General features: G+C 34.6%; 1 protein-coding gene across 1 annotated transcript in view; it reads left to right on the forward strand.

The window, feature by feature from the left end:
- The first annotated feature begins 9,653 nt into the window (after nucleotides 1-9,653).
- The window catches only part of LOC117094914 (sodium channel protein type 1 subunit alpha), an 85,102-nt gene continuing 67,259 nt past the window's right edge, over nucleotides 9,654-27,496 (forward strand). The window contains exons 1-3 of the mRNA XM_033231250.1: nucleotides 9,654-9,962; nucleotides 24,515-24,633; nucleotides 26,705-26,794. Coding sequence (XP_033087141.1) covers nucleotides 9,699-9,962; nucleotides 24,515-24,633; nucleotides 26,705-26,794 — 473 coding nt within the window. The 5' untranslated portion in view covers nucleotides 9,654-9,698. The remainder of the gene's footprint in view (nucleotides 9,963-24,514; nucleotides 24,634-26,704; nucleotides 26,795-27,496) is intronic.

Raw genomic sequence — 27,496 nt, forward strand, 5'->3', positions numbered from 1 at the left:
TAAATTCCTTGGAGAGGCCTAGATCAATTATCATAGATAAATACTATTGTAACACAGCTACCTATATTTTTATATATTTTACTTAACTTTAAAAACATTTAAAGACATATTTCATAACTATTACGGCATGGCAGACACTGGTTTGGGAGTTAGAAAATAAAAGTTCTGATTTAAGTCCTACCATTAATAAGCTGTGTAACCTGGGAGAAATCACGTATTTATTTTGAAAGTAGGAAGCACATAAGTTCTAAACAAAGAAATTGCCCATTTTTCTTTCATTCAGTTTGTTTTCTATTAAATGAGAGGAATAGACTAATCTCTGTTTTTTAAATCTTTGCCATTTCTTGGTTTTGATTTACTTATCTTTGTCTAATTCTCTTAAAATAACTTACTCAACCTTTCAGAAGTTCAGAGGTCAAGGTAAACTAGGTCTTGTCTGCCTGAAAGCCTGTATTATAGACTAACACTATTCCACATCAACAACAAAGTACTATCATATTAAGGACTACATATATTCTTGTCTGTGAATAAACCATAAAAGCTGCACTTTATATTCAGTTCACTAATCAATTGGTTAGTAATTTTTTTCCCTGTAAATCACTTCTAGGGTCAGATAAGGCATAAAATAATAGCAATTATTCTAATAGATTATAACAATAGCAGTGGAAACTGGGAGGAGAAAATGAAAGAATTGTCTCAGCAGGTTGTAGGGAGACGCAGGGGAGTGAGGAGGGGGAATTTCTTTTAGGCTTTAAAAACAACATGGAATTTAAGGACATTATTGAACCCAAAAAAGGCTCAAGACATTATCTCAGTTACGGTATTCCTCACGTAAATACACAATGGCATCAGAGTGTGAAGTTGTGGATGTTGGGTGTCTCTCGGTGATGGGAAACATTAAATGTCATTCATCTTTCTCAGGTTCCGAACAAAGAAAAATTAGTCAGAGGACTAACACAGATATCACCTTTTTATCTCACAGAAGTTTGTGTGGAGAGCATAGCTTTGTGTGAAAGCCCAAAAGTCCATTAGCGAAACGGATCTCACCACAGAGACCCAAGTAGTCACAGACAGAGCTGCTCCCCAAACGAAGAAACTGCATGATAATTAACTTCTAAAAGACCAGTTTCTTCAGGTACAAAGCATTTATAAGGTTGCCTTTACAGTTAAGACTTCTGTTGAAATGCCACAGGGAAAATGAAATACTTCATTGTGAGCTATCGTAGATATTTCTGTTTGACTGGAGAAAAGCAGATGCCCAAGGGAGTTTAATTCTAAGACTTCCTGGGTTAGGATCGCTTTAAATAAAGCTTCTCCATCTGTACCTTGAGGGTCACCAAAGCCATATGGTTTACCAGTCCCAGTCACCTCAGTATAAACATCTTTTCGCTGTGATAAACGCCTACTCAAGTCCGGAATGTAATATATGTGTCCTCTTCTATGGGAAAGAGAGATATATAATGCCCAGAAGCAAAAATCTCATCCAGTACTAAAACATTTATTATAAGTAATAAATTAGTAAAGTCTTAGAAATGATACTGAATATTATCAGTATTAACTTTCTGATCTTGTAAAATCTCCCAAGAACGTACAGTGTTCCTAATCTGTAATTATAATGCTACAGATTTATCTCCCTCTTTTTCTTTCAGTTAGGTATTATCAGATTATATCTTTATTTACTATTTGTACGTTCTAACAAATTTTTCCTTATTATTCTTTTGTCCACATTATTTGATATTGGTCATGTTATTGCTATTACTTTACTATTTCTTTCCACTCAAAATTTCCACTTCATTTTCTTACAATCTTTTTTATTTTCCCATGATCTCTCACTTCCATTTCATTTTCTTTTGGATTCTTTTTTCCCTGTCTTCTTTAGGGTTTCTTATCTAATTGAATACCACTTTTAATGCATTTTTCTTGTCTTCCAAAGAATCATCCTTCTTCCAGTTTTCTATTGCCCACTACTCTACTTATTCCCAACATTTTAAAAAATTCCTTCAGATTTGAAATTTGCTAACATGCACTTTGTTACTTTTTCTTCCTAGCTATGGTTTCTTAGTTCTCTTCTTAATTTTATTTTGTCCAAATGCATAACCATAGTCATCTTGAAAAGGCCTCTCTCTTTGAAGTCTTCTCTTGTTAGGAAAGTTTCATTGTCTTATCTCTTTTGAAAGGAGCAAGGTCTCCTCTATGTAACCAAATATTTAAATGCTGGTTTTTATGTAAAGAGAAAGCTGTAAGACAAAACTGCAGATTCTATGAGGTTACTACCCCATATCTAGTGGCATGTATTTTCATAAATTGGGACAATTAAGTCTTCTGTTATAAATTTTTAGAAGAAAGAGGTGAAATCTCCTTTGTAAGTGTAAATGGAATATTCATGATTTATTTCTGTATTTTAATAGAATAAGTACAGATTTCAAATGTAATTTAGAACATTTTTCATAATATTACTGAAAAATATTAATATTGAATGATATTTGACAGTTTTTAGGTATTTTATAATTAACCTTATGGGATTTTTAATGGGTTTTATTCTTATAATTATTGTAACATAATTTATTTTTAGGTAGCATTTGAAGAGAAGATCTACTTAGAGTTAAAAAAATACTTTTTCTAGTATCAGTATGCTCTCATTATAATGTGGGTTATATTGCTCACATATGAATATAATTCCTGTATCTTAAGTAATTTATAATTATATATAATACATTTGAACTGATCATATTTGTCAGTGTAGAATTCATGTCTTCTACTTTCTTGGTTGTTTATTTCTCCAGTAAATGGTAGCCAGTGACCAGGGAGATTTTCTTTAGAGAGCTTTTCTCAAATGCAGTATTTCTGGATAATAGGAAGGCTTTTAGTAACTGTTTCTGTCCTTTCACACAACTTCATGGACGATAACACCAAGTGTGGCACTCTCTTTGAAAGACGGTGAAAGTGGGCAAAGGATATGAACAGACATTTCTCAAAAGAAGACATGCATACAGCCAACAGACACATGAAAAAATGCTCGTCATCACTGGCCATCAGAGAAATGCAAATCAAAACCACGATGAGATACCATCTCACACCAGTTAGAATGGCAATCATTAAAAAGTCAGGAAACAACAGGTGCTGGAGAAGATGTGGAGGAATAGGAACACTTTTACACTGTTGGTGGGATTGTAAAGTAGTTCAACCATATGGAAAACAGTATAGCGATTCCTCAAGGATCTAGAACTAGAAATACCATTTGACCCAGCCATCCCATTACTAGGTATACACCCAAAGGATTATAAATCAGGCTGCTATAAAGACACATGCACACGTATGTTTATTGCAGCACTATTCCCAATAGCAAAGACTTGGAATCAACCCAAATGTCCATCAGTGACAGACTGGATTAAGAAAATGTGGCACATATACACCATGGAATACTATGCAGCCATAAAAAGGGATGAGTTTGTGTCCTTTATGGGGACATGGAAGCAGCTGGAAACCATCATTCTCAGCAAACTATCACAAGAACAGAAAACCAAACACCGCATGTTCTCACTCATAGGTGGGAATTGAACAATGAGATCACTTGGATTCAGGAAGGGGAACATCACACACCGGGGCCTATTATGGGGAGGGGGGAGGGGGAGATGGTATTGGGAGTTATACCTGATGTAAATGACGAGTTGATGGGTGCTGACGAGTTGATGGGTACAGCACACCAACATGGCACAAATATACATACGTAACAAACCTGCACATTGTGCACATGTACCCTAGAACTTAAAGTATAATAATAATAAAAAAAAGAAAGATGGTGATTGTTGTAGTGATTACATATGTTAAAATATACCTATATATGATATCTAAACATATACGTATTAAGGAAAGTGCTGAAACAGTGAAAAGAAAAGGATGAAACCAAACTGATGGAAAAAGACATACTAGATAAATGCAAATAAGTAGAAATTAAAGTCGTCATAAGCTATGAGGCAAAGTTGTATTTAAAGGGAAGAAACTACAGTAAGATTAACAAGGGCCATTTAAGGAAGAACAGGGTTCAATTCACTCCAAAGATCTGATCATAAGTGTTACTTACACATCAAACAATACCGCATTGGAATTCATAGAACAGAAATGACAGAAACCACAATAAATAAAAACACATTAAATAGACATTAATTCACCTCTCTCAACTTGGAACAATCAAATAGAAAAAAATATGTACAGACATAGAAGGTCAACATAAGATAAGAAATAAGATCAATATAATTGAGACATACTGAGCTCTACTGCTTTAAAAGAAAGAATCAGTTTCCTTTTAATGTTCTTAGAAAAGTCATTGTTAAAAACAACCTCTAGTAGGATAAAAAAAAAATTAAAATAAATTCCAAGAAACAGAAATGGTACAAACTACATTGTCAGATCATTATGTAATAAAACTAAACATAAATTTAAAAATTAGAAGGAAAATCTATCATTCAAAAATTTTGAACACTTTCTTTTAAATAGTTCTTGCATCAGTGAGGACTTTGAAACCAAAATTCATTTTAAGAATTTTCTGGTTATTCTTGTTTGCTTATTTTTCCATATGAAGTTTCAAATAGATTTCTCTAGTTATATGAATTTTGTGATTATTTTTCAAAGGCTGCATTTAATTTATTAATTTAGGGAAAATTATGTCTTTATGATATAGCATACCTATCTAATAATAGGATATACCTTTCCATCCATTTATATTTACTTTTGGGATTTAGTCAAAGCTTTTACAAATGCTTACATTATATTTAGGAACATTTCTTCCATTGTATTTTTTCTCTTTGAAATAGACTAGTTTTATAGTAGTTTTAGGTTCACAGCAACATTAAGCCAAAAATACAGAGTTTCCCCTTTCTCTACACACACAGAGCCCCCCCCACTATCAATATCTTGCACCAGAGTAGTACATATGTATTACTGTAAAAATAATCTGTTTAGAAGAGAAAAATACAATGGAAGAATTTTTCCCTAAGTTAATAAATTAAATGCAGTTCAAATATACCTATATCATATATATTTTAGTATATGTGCTATGTTATATGTGTTAGAATCAAAGTCCTCTTTGATTCAAGAGCTGTTTTAAAGAAAGTGTTTAGGTATTATATATAGCTACAATTGATGAACCCACATTGCTGTATCATAATCACCCAAAGTCCGTAGTTTACATTAGAATTCAATCTTGGTATTGTACATTCTATGGGTTTGTACAAATGTATAATGGCATGTGTCCATTATTATAATGTCATGCAAAGTATTTCCACTGCCCTGGCAATCACTGATCTTTGTATTGTCTCCATAGTTTTGTCTTTTCCATAATGTCATATAGCTGGAATCATGTCCATTTTAGATTGCTTCTTTCAATTACTAATATGTATTTAAAGTTTCTCCATGTCTTTTAATGGCTTGATAGCTCATTTCCTTTAATGCTGAGTAATATTCCACTGTCTGGATGTACCATATGTTATTTATCCATTCACCTACTGAAGGACATCTTGGTTGCTTCCAGGTTTGGGCAATTATGAATAAATCTGCTGTATACATCCGTGTGCAGGATTTTGTGTGGACATAAGTTTTCAACTCCTTTGGGTTAAATCCTAAGGTATGCAATTGCTCGATCATATGGTAAGAGTATGTTTGGTTTTTAAGAAACTGCTAAACTGTCTTCCAACTTACGGTACCATTTTGCTTGCCCACCAGCAATAAATATGAGGTTCTATTGCTCCACATCCTCATCAGCATTTAATGTTGTCAGTGTTTTGGACTTCGACCATTCTAATGAGTAAATAGTGGTATCTTATTGTTTTAATTTGCATTTCAGTAATGACATATGACGTGGGGCCTCTTCTTCTCATATGCTTATTTGCCATCTGTGTGTCTTCTTTGGTGAAGTGTCTGTTCAGGTCTTTGGCCCATTTTTTATTCAGATTGTTCATTTTCTTATTGTTGAGTTTTAATAATTTATTGTATGTTTGGGATAACAGTCCTTTATCAGACATGTCTTTTACAAATATTTTTTCCCGGCATGTGGCTTGCCTTCTTATTCTCTTGACAGTATCCTTCACGGAGCAAAAGTTTTTCATTTTAATGATGTCTAGTTTGTCAATTCTTTTTTTTTCATGGATCATACCTTTGGTGTTATATCTAAAAAGTCATCACCTGAGTTCTGGTTCCAAAATGGCAGTGAAGAAGCAAGCTGGCACAACTCCTCCTCACCATCACTGCTAGAAAACCAAAAACATATATATGGCACTGAGATTATCGCCAGAAATATTCCAGAACTCAAATATGAAGATGAGACATTTCCAAGAAAAACAGAGAAGTAAAAAGTTATCAACAAATTTAGAGTCAACTAGGTTTTCTCCAATATTATCTTCTAGTAGATTTTTAGTTCTGCACTTTACATTTAGATTTGTGATCCATTTTGAATTAGTTTTTGTGAAAGGTGTAAGGTCTGTATGTCTAGGTTCATTTTTTTTTCATTTGGATGTCTAGTTATTCCAGCAATACTTGTTGAAAAGACTATCTTTTCTTCATTTTATTACCTTGCTTCTTTATTAAAGATCAGTGGGCTATAATTATGTGGGCCTTCTTCACACTCACTATCCTATTCCATTGATCCATTTATCTGCTGTTTTGTCAGTACCACACTGTATTGATTACTACAGCTTTATAGTAAGTCTTAAAGTTGGGTTAGTGTCAGTCCTCCGACTTTGTTCTTCTTCAACATTGTGTTGGCTCTTTTGGGTTTTTTTGTCTCTCCATATAAACTTTAAAATCACTTTATCAATATCCACAAAATAACTGCTGGGATTTTGACAGAGATTGAATTAAACCTTTAGTTCAAGTTGGGAAGCACTGGTGTCTTTGATATATTGAATACTCCTATCCAAAGACATGGACTATCTCTGCTTTTATTTAGTTATTCTTTGATCTCTACCTCACTCCATATAGAAAATAAATTCCAAATAGATAAAATATTTAAACTTATAACATTAAACCATCAAAATGCTAAAAATACAAGAAGAAAAGGTGATATATATGCATGTGTGTGTCTGTATATATTTTATATCCTTTTTCCTACCCCTTACTGCCCATCCCTCTGGATGCCTTTCTAAGCATTATGCAGTATCCAGAAGCCAAATAAGAATTAGATAATCACATAAAAATTTTAACATTTTTAATTAAATCATTTAAAATCTGTAGCACAAAACACCATAAAGTCAAAAAACATATATTTTTAAAAAGACCACACATCAAAAAATCAAGTGGCTAATATTTTGTCTTAAAAGCTGCTATAGATTGAAAAAATAAAAGGAAAAAATGGGCAGTTGCAAGAAAGAAAATAAAAAATAATTCTTAAGTATAAGAAAAATATGTTCCACTTTTCTCATAGTAAGACAAATGCAAATTAAAATTGTAATATGCTCTCATCTTTGTCCCTGTCAGGCTGGAAATATCAAAAATATGATAACACATTATATTGGTGAGGATAAATAGGCACTCTGTTACATTGCTGTCAGGAGAATAAGTTCATACAAACTCCATAGAGAGTAGTTTTGCAGTAACTATCATAATTAAATATTCATTCTTTGCAAAGCAAAGTCTACCTTTAAAAATTAATTTTATAAATATATCCACATTTATTTGAAAGTATGTGTGTAAAAATGTATTACTTGCAACTTTATTCAATATTAGCTAAAGATTGGAAGCAACCCAAATACATTCAGGGAATTGGTTAAATAAATTATGGCACGTAACATGTAATGGAAACCCAAGTAGCCAGTAATAGGTATGAGTCAAATCTATAAAAATTAAGATAAATGAACTCTAATATACATTTTAAGTAAAAAATGCTGGTGTAAAACAGTTTGTATAATAAGATTGTTTGTATATGTATTTTAAAATAGAATATGCATACATATACTCATGTTCTAGCACATACATATTACATGCTTGGAAAAATGTATAGGAGATAGGTAGCAGTGGTTGCCTCTAGGAAGGGGAATTGGGCCTGGAGAAACAAGGTAAAAAGGAGACATTATACCGCATTTTCTTGTAGATGTTTGTGTTTATATCATTTACATATATTTTCTATTAAAAAGCTAGTTAAAAACAAAAATTATATATATACATCAGAATATTTTATTTCTCTTTTGACAAAAGTTACTATATTTGTTATCCATAAACTTTTATTTGCAAAAAATAAATGTTAGTATTTTCCTGATGCCTTGTAGGGGAACCAGAGTTTGTAGACAGAACATTCAGTCTTCATTGATTGACAGGCAACCTATTCTTGCAGGTACTAAATAACTGCAGGTAAAGTTGTAAGAACCTCTGAAAACCTCACTTAATAGACTAAGGGTACATATTTAAACTTGAGTCCTCCCTTCTTCTGATCATCCACTCTGAAAAATATGGTTATAAACCTCACAGCAATGAGAACCTCCTTGAAATTTGAGGTCTCTGTCCCTCACAAAATAATTATGACTGCAATTTTCTTATTGCAGTTTATATACACCAAAGCTGTAATTAACTGTACCATAGCTTGCTGACCTTAATGAGTTAATGCAGTCTCCAGATAAAATTCATGGCCAAGTGGCAACTTAGGCTCTGGAATGTTTTGGCTCGGTAATATCTGTGAAATCTGAGCTCATATTAAATATGCCTTAAAACAATACATTTGGGATTTGGCGTCTGGCATCAGATCAGGTCTGACTCTGCTGTATGAGGTTGATGGTTTTGCCTCAGGCCTTCATAATATGGTTAGCACTATAGGACTATAGAATCAGCAAGAATTTCATTATTGCTCCAGTGAAGAAAAGCACTTCAGTTTCCATTGAGTTTATGGCACCCTGACTTCTTTCTGATCATTTTTCTTGAAACAGAAGAATCCTGCTGTCTCCTGCACTTACAGCTATCTTCTTCCACCCCCACCTCCATCTAGTAATTTCTTTACAGCCTAGTTTTTCTCTCCTTCTTACTCACATAAATGACATTTGTCCAACTGTGGACTGTCTTTATCTTTATATGTTCAAGTAAGCCAACCATGCATGGCTAATGAAGTGAACAGGACATAGTTCAAGTTATCTCAAATCTTAGAAGAGGTTAAAGCCCAGTCAGGACAGCAGTAACTATTTTATTGGTCATTAAGGTTGGTCACTGCAAACTATCCTGGCTAGCTTGGCCAGGAATCACTTGTCAGACCTAGAGGGTTAGATTTTATGTCCTCTCAGAGACAATTGGTTTTCCCCTCATCCTTGTTAAATGAGCTATCCTTTGCCTTTATAAGCACAGTCTCCATCTTCTTGGTGTGTCACAGACTGAATAACTCATTAGGACATGGTGGTAATTAGCCTAATGTACTTTGATTAAGGCCATATTTGAGCCACTTTTAAAATTCATGGCACAGTTCCTGTATCAGTAAAGCACAATAATTAATAAATATGGGTTGCTTAACTAAACTCAACACAGAAACCATTTGTGTTAAAATTTTTTCTCTAGAAATCACCTTTCAATTTAAGGAGAAAGCAAAATTTAAATCCTCTAGCTCGTGTTTCATGACAAGAATTTATTTATGTTAACATCTCTTAGTCCTCTCTTTAAAATATCTGTATTCCTTTTATTTTAGGAATTTCATATGCAGAATAAATGGTAATTAAAATGTGCAGGATGACAAGATGGAGCAAACAGTGCTTGTACCACCAGGACCTGACAGCTTCAACTTCTTCACCAGAGAATCTCTTGCGGCTATTGAAAGACGCATTGCAGAAGAAAAGGCTAAGAATCCCAAACCAGACAAAAAAGATGACGACGAAAATGGCCCAAAGCCAAATAGTGACTTGGAAGCTGGAAAGAACCTTCCATTTATTTATGGAGACATTCCTCCAGAGATGGTGTCAGAGCCCCTGGAGGACCTGGACCCCTACTATATCAATAAGAAAGTGAGTGTATTTTATCGGGCGTATTTTGCTGCTAATTGCCTACTTCATTCCTTGGACTGTTGTAGCACCAACACATGCTGAATTAGCACAAAATCTTAAGTATCCTTCTGTTTAAGAAATGAAACACATTTGTGGGTGGTTTATGCATATACATGAGAAATGAATTGATTATATCATAACACACGAAACTGTCCCAAATGCACCATGACAAATAAAAAGAGGCCGGGTGCAGTGGCTCAAGCCTGTAATCCCAGCACTTTAAGGGGCTGAGGCAGGCGGATCATGAGGTCAGGAAATTCAGACCATCCTGGTCAACATGGTGAAACCCCTTCTCTACTAACATACAAAAACTTAGCTGGGCGTGGTGGCGCGCGCCTGTAATCCCAGGCACTCGGGAGGCTGAGGCAGGGGAATCGTTTGTTGAACCCTGGAGGCGGAGGTTGCAGTGAGCTGAGGTAGCGCCACTACACTCCAGTCTGGAGACAGAACAAGACTCTGTCAAAAAAAAAAAAAAAAAAAAAAAGAAAAGAAAGAAAGAAAAGAAAAGAAAAAGAAAAGAGAAGAAGGAAGGAAGGAAGGGAGGAAGGGAGGAAGGGAGGAAGGAAATGGGCAACTAATTTAACAAATTGACAGATTCTCTCCACAGATTAGATTTACTATACAATTTTTTGTACTTTCTGTACTTGGAAATACTTGGAAATCTCAAAATCATGAGTTATAAAGACTACAGAAAATATGAGTACTAATTTTTCATGCAAACAAATTTGATGCCACAAGGGTTTGCAATTTCTATGTCATGTTATAAACAACAAATCAATTAATTTCCTGAAGAAATTTTTTACCTGTAAATTAACATTTTTACATAAACTAGAATTTTACAAGTTATTTAATATTTTGGTATTAATGTATTAATATTGGTAAGAATTAACGAAAATGTCATAACCTGAAGAACCTATAAACGATATTTGAATGCGTGCTTTTTTTATATCCGTGCTTGAAATGAATACCTTATGTTAAGCATCCAACCATTCATTATGACTGTCGTTTCAGCAAACCAAAAAGAAAAACATAAAAAGTTTTAAAAAGATTATTGCATTGATTTTAAATTAAATGTATGACGTTAGGTGATTCGTAATATTTTCTTCTTTTTCACATGACACAATGCATTTGTGAATCTTAGTGGAAAGACAGGGCACAAAGATTGTAATTAAATAAATTTTTTGTTGAACCTGGACTTTAAAATGCACCCTAAACTTTTAGGGCCCCTGTTTCTGGCCCAGTTCTGTGTGAAGTTAGTCCTTGTCAAATGCATGCAAAAGTTTGGCATTTGTAATATGTGAATTTGAGGCAGTTTTATAAATCACTTCTGATTGACAGCTACAGTTTCAGAGGCAAGAGCTTCACAAAAGGTTGACTAGCCTTAGGTTCAGATTTTTTTTAACTTTTCAGGATATAATCAGTTTAAGTATAACATATTTTCCCTTTTTAAAAACTGGTCTATTCATTTCACAGTAGAGGAAGGAATGGATCATTTTCCATGTATTTCATTTTCTTCTAACTTTGCTTTTGAACACCATATTGTCAAATCTTAGTTGGTAAGAGATATTAATCTCATAACTGCCATTTAAGTTATGAGAAAAGTTGCACTTTATTATTTAATCAGCTCTTTGGAAATTAATATATCTGAAAAGCCAAAGTCCAAATTAAGCAAACTACGGGGACTTTATTTGCATAAGAAAAGTAAAAATGCAGACAATCCACTTGCTTAAACATTTTAATTCATTTAAAATGACTTCATTATTGAAGTGAAGACTCTGGTGTGTTCCAGGCAGAAATTCATTCACAGCATAGAGTGTGCTACTGTGTTTATAGCCATTGGATACTTCCAGTTTATTCAAAGGCTGCTCTTGGGATGTGTTAGTGGTCTCCAACCTCAACAGACCTTTCGCTACCCGTGGACACCCCGTCTTCACCTCTTTGGTGGCAATCACCATCTAAAAATTATTAAAGCCACCCAGCATCTATCCCTTAATCAAACAGGGAAGAAATTTAGTATCTCTGCTCCTAGGCTGGGTCTTTATTTGTAAAACAAAAAATGAATGTTTTGAGAAAGACCAAATTAATGCATGTTGACAAAGGTAGACATTCTTCATTTGGAAACCAGAACATCCAATCAATCTTCTTTTTTTAAATTAAAGAACTTTCAGACTGATAAAAGTGATTGTCTTGAGGGGATGTCCCCAAATAAAATGATCCATAATTGGTCTATAATGAATTGTGTATAGCAAAGGATATAAAGACAGATGTAAATCAAAATCGTGCAAACATTTTCAAAATACTCAAAAGAAACATCTTAAAACTGAGGGTGAAAGGCCAACTCTGATGAAGTGACAGCCAGATTCTTGTGTTGAGGAAACCCTTATAAACTTTGTTAGGCTCACATCTAAACTTGCTCTTAACATCTTCTGTCCTTATCTTCAAATGCACATGGTATGAGGAAAGAAAAGCATTTTGGCATTTTGGAACAAATCACAGTGTGCAAGTAGAACAACCTGATAAGAGAAATATTGTTATCAGGAAAGAGTTTTCCCCAAGGTAAGGTATATTCATGGCTTTTACATTGAGCTGACACCAAGCACATCTTCAAATGTAAGTTATTCAACAGCAATGCACATAAAGCTTTTTGCAGGGCTGAAATCCTTAAAAACTAACATGGTGTGCTTAGAACACATGATGGAGTTGTGTGTTTGAAATTTCCTTCTTTTGTGTTTTTATGTCTTAAGACTTTTATAAGTTGCCTGTACGCTTTTTTCTGTCTTTAATTTTCGTTTCTAATTGGATTATTTCAGTATTGAAGAATATTCTTAAACTGAATTAATTTGCTCTGACTAAAGTTGGAATGCTTAGCAAAATCTGAACCTTTTTAAAAAATGAATATTTCTTTCAATATTCAAAGACTAATTTTATTTTAGTGACTGGGTTATCAGCGATTGGCTGGGTGATCTTCATTAAAACAATGCAGTACATATATACAGTATCCTTGACACAGTTAAATGGTCAAATAGTGGAAATGTCACCAGAGAAAATGTTTATTAGGATGAGATTTTCCACTAATGCTGATATTGGGGGTGTAGATTAGGTTTGCCTGAGTAAAATGGCATATGCAGTTAGACTAGTGATTTCCCTAAAGTTGGACTCTAGTACAATAGTTAATGTGTCTTTGCATCAGTATACAAAGACTCTGGTTTTTTTCTCAACTATATAGAATAAACAAAACAAGCCAACTGTACAAATATTTACAGAATCAATTCCTTATGTTATATTTTACATTAAAGTTCAGTAGTGTACATGCAAAGAATTTTTGTGAATAAAAACAACACAACCACCACACTGAAGCTCTCTGTAATCTTTTACAAAGGCAATGTCAGTGAGCTTATAAAAATGTCACTGCTGAGGGTGTATTTTCCAATGGCATATGCCCACATATTTTTATCCTCTTTGTCCCAGTTTAAGATGTGCAAATTATATAATGTTCAAATATTCTACTAAAATTGTTGAAGTAGTTTAATCCATGTTCAGTAATATTGTAGTAGTAACTAAAGCAATAGTAGCAACCATCTCATGAACATTCCTGATGCATAGAAGCATTAGAAGGTTTTTAGATCCTCAGATGTTTTAAGCCTTCATAATTCCAGGTTAAAAACTCAGGGGAAAAATTGCTATCATAATACAATGACAGTATTTTTCATATCATGTTAACTCTGACTTAGTGGTCTTTAGAACATGATTCCAGATTGGGTTCCCTTTATTTGTTTATTTACTTTAGCTGTGTAGCAAGGCACATTTTAACTTGTGAACACACCTTTTTTTTCCCTCATGGAACTTTTTTTCACAGTTTCCTTTCATAGCTTGGGCTGATTTTGTACCATGTGGCTCTACATTCAAATTCTTTACCCACTCTTTATTACAGAAAATGTCTTTCTTCTCATGTTCTTGTTAAAATTACAGATGACTCATTATTATCATGGAAGAAAATATCATTTTAACAATGTGACAGTTTACTGGAAATAGAATGAGATATTTTAGATCTGTAGTAAAAATGGATGTTTGTTAATTATGAAGTGCAGAAATGTATTCATTTTTTAAAAGTCTTATGGATCATTTCAAAATAACTTATTCTCTCTTTCTGTCAGCTGTTCTAAAAAGATGCACACTGTCTTTTCGTTGGGCTGCATGAGAAGTCATATACGAGTCTGTGATTTCAAATTCATGTTTGGTATATCACTGCCACAGGAGTTTTTAGTTGTTAAACTGGGTGGAGAGAGTTTGTTTTGTTTTTAATTGAGATTGTGGAGTTTTCCTTGCAAAAGTAATTAATGGGAAATCAGAAAAGTGGATGATTATTAAAAACTTATAATTCCACGAATTATCATATGGGCAGTCCCCAGTGTGTAGTTGTTCTTTACTTATCATCAGCTCCTCTAAAACTTCAAGTCACCCAGACTCTCCCTTACATCCACGACCCTGTAGTTGACTTCCCAATCTTTCTCCTCCCTGTGCGCTGTTTCTTCCTTGTGCTTCTTTTTCCTTTGTCACCTCCCTGTCTCTGTCTCAGAAACAGTCCCAAGATGGTGATGTTGATAAATAAAATGATGGTTGGCATTTTTAGAGTATCTGCCATATCAATAGGAGATCCTTCAATTGAAAGTGACCAAAACCCAACAGAAACAACTTTTGGGGAAAAATAAAGGAAATGTGTCTAGCGAATCTGGTTTTAATATCAAAATACCCAGTACCTGAAATGATATCATGAGGGTAGTCCTTTTCCATGGTTACCTCTGCTTTCAACTCTGCTGGCTTCATTTACAGGCTGGCTCTTCCACAAATGGCAGAAATAGCCACCAGTGGTGCTAAACTAACATCCTACAGCCTTGTAACTACTATCTTCTGCTCACTAAAACAAGAAAGAAAAAAGAAAAAAGGCTCACGTTTTCTTCAAAAGCTCGAGCAGTTGTCCTAGAATTGATTCTAGTTAGGTCACATGGCCTCCTCTGAAACACTCACTTTGGGCAGTGGTATGTGATGGTCTCCTTGGTATGGGATGGTCTCTGTCACATACTAACCTGTGTTGCCAAGGGGTGGATCAGCTCCACCAAGCAACATGGGAAGACAGTGGGGCAGAGGTTTACTCCAAAAGGAAGAGAAGAGGAACTGTTAGAAAAGGTGTCCTAAGCGGACAAAGAAAAAAAAAAAAAAAAAAAGCTATGTACTCTACATGCTATATATAATAATATCAGTACAATTACTGTTCTTTTTAAATCCACAGATTCTTTCAAGATAGCTCTTGTCTTTATTTAAAAATAATGAAACTGAGGTTAAATAACTTGCCTAAGATCACAAAACTATTAAGTAACAGAGACTAGTTTTAAAACTAGACCAATGAGTTTCCATGGCCCATTGTCATGCTGGTTTGGATTTGCAGTCATAGCACTAATAACAGCAGTGGAAAAAAGAGAAGTCAGTGATAGAATCTAAATAAGCCTATAGCTGTTCTTTCTGTTTCCTACTCATGCCATTTTGCAAGATGTGATTCTTGTCTCCTAGGCTGGCAGTATTTCCCAGACCCTTACTGGTCATTTCACCACTTGGCCATTTCCTGCCTTTGTAAAAACTAAAATCTTAGACACTCAGTAATCTAGATTAGCTTCTAAACTAATTAGAATTTTTTTTCACACTAAATTCCAGTAGGGTGATAAGCATCTATTTTCAAAGAGCATCAGTTCAGGAAATTTAAATTGCGTGCCTCTATAAGGAAATGGCATTTAAATTGGGATCTGAAGGTTAAAAAGGAGGAGGGAGAGGAGAATCTTCCAAGGAAAGAGAACAGCATAAAATAAGACATATAATCAAGCTGACCTGTAATATGTAAGAAGAGAATAAGGTGAGGTTGGGGAGGTAGACCTGGGGCTACATAAAGGGGATCTTTCAGTACCTCTTAAAGAGCTTGAAGGTTATCTTCAAAGCAAAATGAATTCCCAACAAGTATTTGGGTACAGGAGTAACATGGTCCACTTTACAGTGTTAAAAATCACTCAACTTCTCTATGGAGAAATTTAGGAGTTTTATGCTTGATCTAGCATTTTGACCATGGAGATGGAGAATAATGGATAGAATCGGAATTGGGTGTGGAGGTGTTTAGGTGTCAGACAGAAGGAAGTTGATGGCCTCGTTTTCTTAGGTAGGAAGTTTGAGAAGAAAGATATTGAACCTGAAAATTCCAATACTAAAATTGGCCATGCTTGGAGAAACAGAAATGTTCTTATATGTGTATATTTAAGAGTTAGAATACAGAGATACATTTTAAATATTTTAATCCTTATATTTTTATTGACACTTTAGAATTCACTAAGGGCATTGACATGTTTTATTTCACTTCATCCTCAAAACAGTCCTGAGATTAGTACTAGTATAATCTTCTCCATTGAGATGGAGAAATTGAGGGGAATAGTTTGCTCATAGTCCTCACACAGCAAGCTTGTAATCAAACTGGGCTCAAATGTGTTCTTTCCAGTCAAAGAAAAATTAACTGACCATATAATAGCATAGCAGATCCATGGTATGTACATTCTGATGATATAGGGCTGAAAAATGTTTCAGCTCCAGATTTTATTCTTTTTCCTTATGGTTATAGTTTCTTCTCTGCTGGAGAAGAGGTTGAGGGCTCTGCAGCCTTGGCTGACAAAAGCCTAGTTAGGCACTTTCTAGCGAGGCACCTTCTGCAGAGTTATCTCCTCCACTGGCCCCAACCCTCCCCCATCCCACCCAGCTAAAGCTTAGGAACAAGCAATTTTACAGATTCTTCTCTAGGTACAAATTCTTCTCTTTTGTGTGAGCTTATGGCAACAGTGTTTAAAAACTGACTATGAGGCATGGAGTTCACAGACATGTATTGTTAAACTAACAAAATTACTTATAGTTTTGAATTATTTTCTAGCATTTATAGATCAGAAAATCTTTCACACACACACAAAATTATACATCTAAGGATTTCTTTTGAAATATCAGTTCAGGCATCACTGACTTATATGCCTAAAACTGGCAGGTACCTACTGTCACTTAGCCTCTGTGGGCATTTTAGTTTGTCATCTGTGGCTTAAGGACCACATCTGTCATTAGGTGAAGGCTATATATTAAAGCTAGGTGGCACACAGGTAGGCAAGTGACACAGATTGTTGTTTAGTCTGATTATCCCTGGTTGAAAGGAAAAAATTGAATAAGACCAGGAGATAAAAAAATATTAAATATGGCATACTCTTTTCAGAGTCAGGTAGAAAGCCTGCAAGAAAACTTTTCATCCCCCAGTGAGCCAGAAAAGGAAGAAAATCTTGGCTTGAACTCACAGGCTATAATAAATGTTAAGGGAAGTAGGTGAGACCATTTAATGTCCTTGGGAAAAAAATTATATACCATGGAATTGTCCCAGCATAAGAAATGTCCCCAGGGGTATGTATTATACTAATGGAATCTCCTGACCATCTATGCTGCTCTTCACACCCAAAACTTTGAAGCATCTCTCCTCTTGCAACATGGCTCTAACTCTGCCCCTTCATGCATGAAACTCTTCCCAAGCTAGCAGCTTAGAGCTATGAAAAAAGTTAATAGCACTTCTGGGTAGGAGTTAGAGCCAGATAATTTTCCTGGTCTGACTTCCAGGGCTATTTCAAGGAAAGAAATTATCTTTTTCAGAGTAACACTTTTTTACACATAGTGATAAAGTTTTGCAGTGCCATTAATTCAGAATTGTACTTCATTAACAGTTTGATAGACTTGTGGATCTAGAAATATATGTGTATCTGCAAGAATATTCACAGATACACATATATTCACACATATATATTCACATTTCCAGACAATTGACTTCCAAATGCATTTTTGGAGCACAGCTCATGTACAAGTTGGAAATTGCCTCTTTTAAACTTTGAAGCTAAAGGATAAATTTAACCAACCAGTAGTACATTCTACATTTTGTGTGGTGTTCATCATCATAGCTCACCTTCCTGTGTTATTTCTTGTCTTTGCCAGTGGATTTACTTGAAGAGTAGGAAAGTGCAATAAATTTGGAGTCAGTCCTGTTAATTGGCAATGTTTCAATAATGTTTAGATGAAACACAAAGTTAGAGCTTTTGTTTAAACTATGTACTTTGAAGAATATGGTGCCCAGATTGAAATAAAAGTTAAGGTAATGGCTATATTTAAATGAAAAAAAGAAACTGGAAAACCATGGCTTGTTAAATTCAATGTCCATCATGGGAAAAGATCGTCAACAAATCACTTTCTCTAAGCCCAGAAACAAGACAAGATTGCTAGATAATAACAAATATAGTTTCATAAATAGCAATTTCTACCAAATCATTATAACAATCATTTTCTTAGTAACTATTCAGTTAGATCAAGGGGCAAGATTTCAATCCACATGTGCAACATAATCATTAATATTTGGGCAATGGCTTGTGCTTTTTTATTAGGTAACAAAAACAGATTAACAGCCCTGCTATGACAGAATCATCTGGATTACTTATTTAAAGTATAAAAACTAGGTATCAAAATCTGACTGACTAAATTGGAATCACTTCAAGTCTGTGAGCTAAGTACATTTATTCTGTTTTCAAGTGAGGTAACTGAGTCACAGAATGTTAAGAAACCTGTTGAGGATCACACTGCTAGAAGGCAGCAAAGTTAGCTTTTGAACCAGAAATCTAATTTCAGAGTTTGCACTCTTAATATAAGATAAAACAAATCACACTTATATTTTTGTAATGTTGCTTCCCAGATTATTAAACTGTTAATTACCAGAGTTATTACCAATTTTTCTATATCACTTACTTCTTGCTTTTTCTTTAAAACTAGAAATTATTTTTACATGGCAAGGATTGCTGAAGAAGGTATGAGCTTGCTGAACAATGGATGGTTTAAGTTTAGGTCTGTGCTGCCCAATACAGCGGAGATTAATTAGCCTTGTGTAGCTACTGAGTACTTGAAATATGTAAGTGTAACTCCAGATTTCAAAGACCTAAGAGATAGTATAAAAATACACATAATATCTCAAAAAAATTTTTGTATCAATTTCATGCCCAAATGATAATAATTCAGATATGTTGGGTTAAAATTCATTTCACCTGCTTTGTTTTTCTTTTCATGTGGCTCTCAGAAAATTTAAAATCATACCTGTAGCTCAGATTTGTAGCTTACATTATATTTCTGTTGGAAAGTGCTGGTCAAGGTAAACTTTCATCAATTCTTCTATATTCTATTAAAACAAATAGTTGAGAATCTCCTAGTTTATAAATGTCTTGGTGTCATAACCTATGTATCTTTGTTTTCTCTTTAGACTGTAGCAAAGGGCATTGCAAATATTGTACTAAACAGTTAATACATGTATTTTGAATTGAAATCAGTTGAAATTAACAATTGGACCTAAACTAGGTCCCTGCTCATTTCCGGATGTCTGCAATGCTCATAGATAATTACCAACTTATTGTATATATGCTCAATAACTTTGGTACCTGTATATAAAGACATAAGTGACAAGGTACAACAATCCCTATTGTATGAATGTTGCATTCCTGCAAATAAGTCCATAAAGTGATTTTTCATATATAAAATCTAGTTGCTACCTCAGTCACAATGCCATACTTCAAAATTTGTTTTGAAACAGAAAATTATCCACGTGTTAAAATGATGCGATTAATTTCGAACAATTCTATTTATTTGTAGAACTGCAATTAAAGCATTTGTTTTGGCCCTATAACAAACGAATGGAAGGACAAATATTAAGAATAATCATAGGTGTGCCTGAATGGTACTAAACCACAAAGTCTTGCCGCTTGTAAGTGGAGCCAGTCATGTCAATGTTCCTATGAACCTTGGGTGGTAAAGAGAGGTTTGTTTCCAGCTAGATACTACTGTATAAACCTTTTCTCCTCCACCATCAACTTTGAACTGTTTCTTTTTTATTCAAATGACTTAATGGAATAAAAATTTTCCTGATAAGTTGTATTAATGAAATCTTTGTTGAACTAATTAGATTTAAAGGATGCTAAGATACTTCACTATAATAAGCTAACCAATACATTCTTTTAAAAAGTTTTTAAAAAGTCACCCAGTTTAATAGTTCATAAATCTTGATTAGCTTAAAGCTACATAATATTTGTTTATACAGTTTAAGGTACAGCAATATCGTAGCTAGTCTTTGAACTCTTCCCTCTTGGAGCCCTTTCTTATATGTATAGCAGGGAAGGCAAATATCTATATATTTGAAAACTCTAGAGCTACTTAAGTATTTGTTGTAAGTAAACAATATTTCCTTCAGACTCTTCCCTCCCTTCAAATATCATCAATACCACTAGTGCGAGAAAGTTGTATCTGAGAGTCCTTGGAAACAAGTATCCTTTTATTAATTCTTAACACTTACAAACTGAATGATTGGCTTCTTGGCTGTATAAGCAAGGTAAGATACAGACAGTTGAGGAAATAGACATAAGATCAATTACAAATAATAAAATTGACATTCCAGATGGAACTTACTCTGACATGAAAGTGCTATCATATTTAAAGTTATACATATTGGGTTGCTATACATGTCTGGGTACTTTTGCTTTATTGGAAGGCTGTTTAAAATCCATCAACACCTTAAAGCTACATCTATGAAGTTTGCACATAAGCATGTATGTTTCAATCTGAGAAAAGTGGAGTTCTCACAGAAGAAATCCTATGAAAAATGGTCCTTTACTGTTGGCCTTATTGCTAGCTTCCTGGGTAGCAAGGATGTCTTGCACAACAGTATGTCTTATGAAAAATTAAAGCAAGGCCGGGCGCAGTGGCTCAAGCCTCTAATCCCAGCACTTTGGGAGGCCGAGGCGGGCGGATCACGAGGTCAGGAGATCGAGACCATCCTGGCGAACATGGTGAAACCCCATCTCTACTAAAAAATACAAAAAACTAGCCGGGCGAGGTGGCGGGCGCCTGTAGTCCCAGCTACTCGGGAGGCTGAGGCAGGAGAATGGTGTAAACCCGGGAGACCGAGCTTGCAGTGAGCCGAGATCCGGCCACTGCACTCCAGCCTGGGCGACAGAGCGAGACTCCACCTCAAAAAAAAAAAAAAAAAGAAAAGAAAAATTAAAGCAAAACAAACACTGTTGTCAGTAAAACCTTACTAATTCCATTTATAAATTCAACTTGCAAGTGTTTTCCGTTGCATTTATAAATCTTGTTACAAAATAATCTTCCACACATTCTTTAAATTTTATAAATGAATAAAGTGAATACACTGTAAAATCAGTAAATGTTTTCATCTAAGGCTTGAACACATTTGTTTTTAACTTTTGTGTCAAAGTATTAATTTTGTCTATGTCAAAGGACTTTTAGATTTAGAATCACATATAAGCATTGGGAGTGCTTTGGTTTCATTAAACTCACCCTTGCTAAGTTTCTGCCTCCTTTTATCTTATTTTTTAAATTGACACATAATAATGGTACATATTTATGAGGCATATAGTGGTTTCAATACATATGATGTATAGTGATCAGATCAGAGTAATTAGCATATCCATCATCTCAAACATTTGTCACTTTTTGTGTTGGGAACATTCAATATCTTCCTTCTAGCTATTTGAAACTATATAATAAATTATTGTGAACTATAGTCATCCTACAGTGGTGTGGAAAGCTAGAATGTATTCCTCCTATCTAGCTGTAATTTTATGTCCTTTCACAGATTTATCTCTGTCCCCACCTTTCCCCTATTTTTGTCTAGAATCCTCCGCTCTTTTTACTTCTAGGCCGACTCCCTTTTTGGACCCTTTTGTGTTTGGTTTCTGAATCTTGCCTCTTTTACTTTTTAGTACTCAGGGCAGAAATACTCCCCCTCCCTTCTTTTAGATCTCTAGCTTTTCTTTTTACTTTACCACTCCTTGTCTGTCTTTTTTGTTTTGGTCATCTATTACCTCTGGTCATGGTTTGGGCTGAACAGTGGCCAAGGAGCCAGCATCACAGGTGTTTTCTTCTAAGTATGGTCTTGTCTCCTTAGGATGAGCCTGGTTATTTTCCTTATCCACGGTGGTACAAACAGTACCATCTTGATTATCCTCACACTCCAGCCCATGATTTAGGCCATCTATGGATTGTCATTTCTTTCTCATGATCTCTTTGTATCACTAGTATTTGTTTCAAAATTGGCTTTAAAAATGAAGACATTCTTATTTTAAAAAATATATATTCTGTGCTATATTTTGACTGGTTCTCCTACCTGAGCCCCTAATATTTCTTTTTCTTTTTTTCTTTTTTTTTTTTTTCAGATAGAGTTCCATTCTCATCACCCAGGCTGGAGTGCAGTGGTGCGATCTTGGCTTACTGCAACCTCCGCCTCCTGGGTTCAAGCGATTCTCCTGTTCTCCTGCCTCAGCCTCTCAAGTAGCTGGGATTACAGGCACCCGCCACCAGGCCCAGCTAATATTTTTTTGTGCTTTTAGTAGAGACGGGATTTCACCATGTTGGCCAAGCTGGTCTCAGACTCCTGACCTCAGGTGATCTGCCCACTTTGGCCTCCCAAAGTGTTGGGATTACAGGCGTGAGCCACTGCGCCCAGCCGTCTCAGCCCCTAAGATTTCTATCAGATTTTACTCAGCATATTTTGGGGGAAAGGAAGTATATGCAGTACGTTTGAAAGGTGAATCATATTTAGTCCTGAGCTAGCTCACTTTGGACCTTTCTGTGTCCTTACGTGCTCATATTCCCCACGGCAAAGGCATTTGCATTGCACAAGTCTGTTCAGGTTTACGATGATCTCACAATGTCATTCAGGGACAGAATCCCTGAATGAATCAGAGAAAAAGAGGGCTAAGTATTGTTGACACAGGTGATTGTTCTTCTAGTAAGCACAGGTGAAATTCTCCCTTCCTTCAAATGGACTTTGTGGTAAAGTTCTATCTGTTTTCTGGACTCATACTCCTTCAAAGATGATAGAGGGAATGCAGGCAGAGTTGAGACTTGGAGCAGTGCTTCTCAAACTCTGTTGAGGAGGTGAGGTCCCTATTCTTCTATAAAATGAAGTAAAAATTAATTTCTAGAAAACTGAAATGAAAAACAGGCCCACAACAACATCCCCTTACTTTTTTATTATTAGAGTAAACAGACATAACATTAATTGGTCAAATTGCCTTACAAATTTCTAAACATGGACTCTCCATATCTCTACTTAACCAGTACCGGTTGGGGGACCATACTTTCACAGCCAGTTTAGAACACTTCTACCCGTACCAGATGGAAAGTGCTTAATTTTAAAAAACCAACTCCATAAATATTTAGCGGGTAGAGGGGTGGGAGGGTGGGTTTGCTTTACTTGAATTTAGAAAATCCTGCAAGTATAGGGGAAATCTGTTAATGAGCTAAGACTACAGACAATTAACTATTATCAAAGATTCTTAGTAGAAAACAAACATAAAGTTAATGCTTGCTATATCATAACATGATCTGGGCACATATGCATCCCAAGGCTTAAAAAAGAGAGCTTTTGAAGAATGGGTGAATTTAAAATGAAGATGCTTAAAATTTCCTTCCACAAATATCTTCTTCACAGAGAGAAAGGCTTTCTTCCTGGCTCTGTCTATATAAGTAAACACCTTGGGAAACACTGAGCCGGAGTTCTTTTTACACTCTTGCATGTTGCTTCTTTAATGTTTTATCTGCCCACTGCCAATTGATCTCAAATAAGTCTAATTTTTGGAAGGAATTTCATTCACATTCGTGGATCCTGGATTCTTTAGGATCTTTGGACTTTTCTTCTGTGATAAGAAAGCACCATGTAAGATAGGAGGTCAATTGGGATTAGAATTTAATATGTCAGCTAACTCAGAAATCCCAGTAGAGAATTTAGCACTCCTGGTCAACAGATGCTCTCCAGGGAACCTGGCCTCCGGAAATCAATTATTGGATTACATCCATCTAACCCAAGAGTGGGTTTGATGATGACTGTTTTTATTTTCTATTATGGAGAGAGTGATAATGTTTATTTTATGAGGATAGATGGTAAAAACAATCTTTATTTCAAAAATAGTATCAGTTCTATTGAATGATTTTGCGCTCCACAGGATTAATTTTCAAGATATTTGAATTGGAAAAGCTGAAATCACTATAAAAAGAATGTAGTGCCTTAAGTTTTTTGGAATGAAATGAAGTGTGCACCCATTTAAGACTTTCATTTAACTCAGACACTTAAAATATCAAGAAAATAAATGACTTCTTTTGGCTAATTGTCTTATGTACAATAACCTTGAGGGTAAGTATCAGGTAAAAGGTAAATGGTATCATTGGATTTCCTCTCTAATTAAGAAGAGATCCAGTGACAGTTTGTTTTCATGGTGCACATTAGAAATTGTGATTGTGCTGCTTTCTCATTTAACTTTAGAATAATTTACTATGACAAGTAACAGAAAGTAGATAACAGAGTTTAAGTGGTTTATACTTTCATACTTGTATGTTGTGTTCCTGTCTTACAGACTTTTATAGTATTGAATAAAGGGAAGGCCATCTTCCGGTTCAGTGCCACCTCTGCCCTGTACATTTTAACTCCCTTCAATCCTCTTAGGAAAATAGCTATTAAGATTTTGGTACATTCATATCCTTTTTCAAGTGATTAATATTAACTATTTGTACATAATCTGTAAGCACTTTGTAGCTAAATATCAAATTAAGTTGGGAAATGTCCATATTCTATAGTTTTCATCACTCTCATTTTGCATCTTTGTCATATAAGCCTCATTCTTAAAGTTCATTAATCACATACACATTACTGAAACATTCAGTCTTTAACATTTTATATATTATGTATAAACATGTATTTATGTACTTCTGTTATCTGTCTAAAAACACTTATATGTGTTGAATCCTACAAATCTAAAGTAAGATAACCATATTTACCTTTACCATCTTTATACAAAGTTTGTGATGGTGTAGAATTTGCAGTGAGCAATGATATAATAACAGAAAAATCTACTTCCACACCCAAGTTTATCCATAGTTATGATATAAAACACTTCAGTGTATCTTAGAATAAATCTTTAAGTATATTTTCTGTCAGAGAATGTCAAGAGTCTTTGGCCAGTACTTAGTTAATTCTTGAAATTTCCTGATGATTTTTGTGAAGGAAGTACTGGAATGTTGGCTGAATTTCAAATTCAAGTCATGAGTTATGATGCTGCCATGCAAAACTGATTGCTTAGTAAAGACTCTGGAAGTTAATGAGAGAAGTTGGCATATATTTCCAAATGGTCTTAAGGGATTTGGTTTCATGATTCCCATTGGTGTTAAAAAGGACTCCACAACTACATTCATTTGTTGATCAATTTAGCAAAACAATTCATTTCTGAGTGTATCTTGTTTGATAGCTTTGACAATAATAGATATTAAAAGATCATTATAATTATCATAAGCTCATACTATTTTTTAAAGGATTCTAAAATTTAAAAAGCCATTCTAATTTTAATATGATAGCAAGAAATTTCTTAGTGGTATAAATATGCTATTACTAAAATTAAAAGATTTGAAACATAAAAATCATATGATCAGGGTTTTTACACTTACGGAAGTTTCCTTATCCCAGTTTGTATTTGTAGTGCCATCATGTGGTCACTTGATGAAAACTTTCTTTTTCAATTATGGAAAATTTTTGTTTTGGCAGTAAACTATAGTGGAAAGAATATTGGATCTTAATGCAGGAAACTTATATTCTAGTCCTGAGCCTTTTATCTAATTCCTCTAGAGCTTAGTAAGGCCGTATTTCCCTGATTTTTAAAATATAGTGATAAAACTAATTTTTTAGGGTCCCTTTCAGTTTTATAATTCTGTTATGTCTGTTCATTTGTTTTAGCTACCACTTAGAGTATATTTACTTATGCACAGCGACTGTTCCAAGCATTTCCAATATATTAACTCATTTAATCTGCATGTAAAAATGATTGCATTACAAAATGAGTATATTATTAGCTCCATTGTAGAGAAGTAGGAGGAGATACAAGGCAATGGCACAGAGAGGTTGAGTCACTTGGCCAACATCACTTTGCTATGTTGAATTTTAATTACATTCCCATCATGTTAAGTGCCAATCTTCAAGAATACTCACTTTTAATGTTATCGAATGCTGCTGCACTTGTATAAACTCAGTCGAAATAGAGCAGCTGAACAATTAGCATCGTGCCGTACTTTGACTACAAATTGTTTTCATGCATTGAACTATGTTGGATAAGATGTGTTTAAGAAATTACAATATTGCAGATAAGTGGTCTTCCTCAACAATTTACTAGTTTATTTGCCTGAATGAGCTCAAGTCAATACTTTCTGTTGAAAAACTATGCAACTCCAGGTAGCACAAAAATAGTCTTCCCACGGAAGTTCTCTGGGAGGTGAATATATTGATTTAATAATAGCTGTAAAAACAACACCTTATACTGATATAATGCTTTTATATACATTATCTTATTTAATCTATACAAATACTCGGTGAAGGTGATATTATTACCCACATTTTACACACGCAGAAATTGAAATTTAAAGAGATTAGATGACTTGACCACAATACATTTATCCCTGAATTTTGGCTAAGCTGCAGTTTGGGCTTTTCAATGTTAGCTTTTTGTAATATAACACTTGGATTTCGATTTTCTTTTGTGTGTTCCTTAACAATAACCTACATTATTCAGCATGCTAATTATGTGCACTATTTTGACAAACTGTGTGTTTATGACAATGAGTAACCCTCCTGATTGGACAAAGAATGTAGAGTAAGTTCAACTTATATTTTTAATAACATATATACATTTGGGAGTTTGAAACTGTGTCTTATTGTAGTTTTAAAAATAAAACTGAAGAGCATTTTATTAAAGTCCTTTCTAGACAAAATTACTCAGCAAGAGGACAATGTTCATTGGCCCTCAGCCCTGCTGGCATTATACCTGATTATTACTCTCTTTCGCCTGTACCTGGTGTTTACCAGAAGACCACCACTCTTGGACATTTACTCCTTTTTCTTTAAAATCTACAGTAGCCAAACCAAATGTGGTCAAAGCAATTGCAGAAAAGAGCCAGTATGGTAGACCTTGGTTCCAGTTAAATTCCAGATAAATTCATTGAGTCAAAAATCAAAAAGAGTTAGTTACAAATGCCATATCGAACCTCACAAAGTTTTCATTTCCAACAGGCACATTCACTTCATGTCGGGTCAATATAGTTCCAAGCGTGTTCACCAAGAAATTGAAAAATGATCCAAAGTTTCAGGATTGTAGAACTTGAAAATTCGGTAGACTGAAGACTAAACTAACAGAAGTGGAACCTTTTGTAGAGCTTTCAGAAACCAGAAGCATTACTAACTATACTGATGGTGTCTCTGTTCTGGGGATACCTTCGAGGCAGAGAGGCCAGATTTGTGATAACTGAAGTTGGTTTACTCCAACCATAGCTGCTCACCTGCCCACACTTCCTATTTG

This window comes from Trachypithecus francoisi, unplaced genomic scaffold (assembly GCF_009764315.1).
Source record: "Trachypithecus francoisi isolate TF-2019V2 unplaced genomic scaffold, Tfra_2.0 Lachesis_group13, whole genome shotgun sequence".
NCBI classification, from domain to species: domain Eukaryota; kingdom Metazoa; phylum Chordata; class Mammalia; order Primates; family Cercopithecidae; genus Trachypithecus; species Trachypithecus francoisi.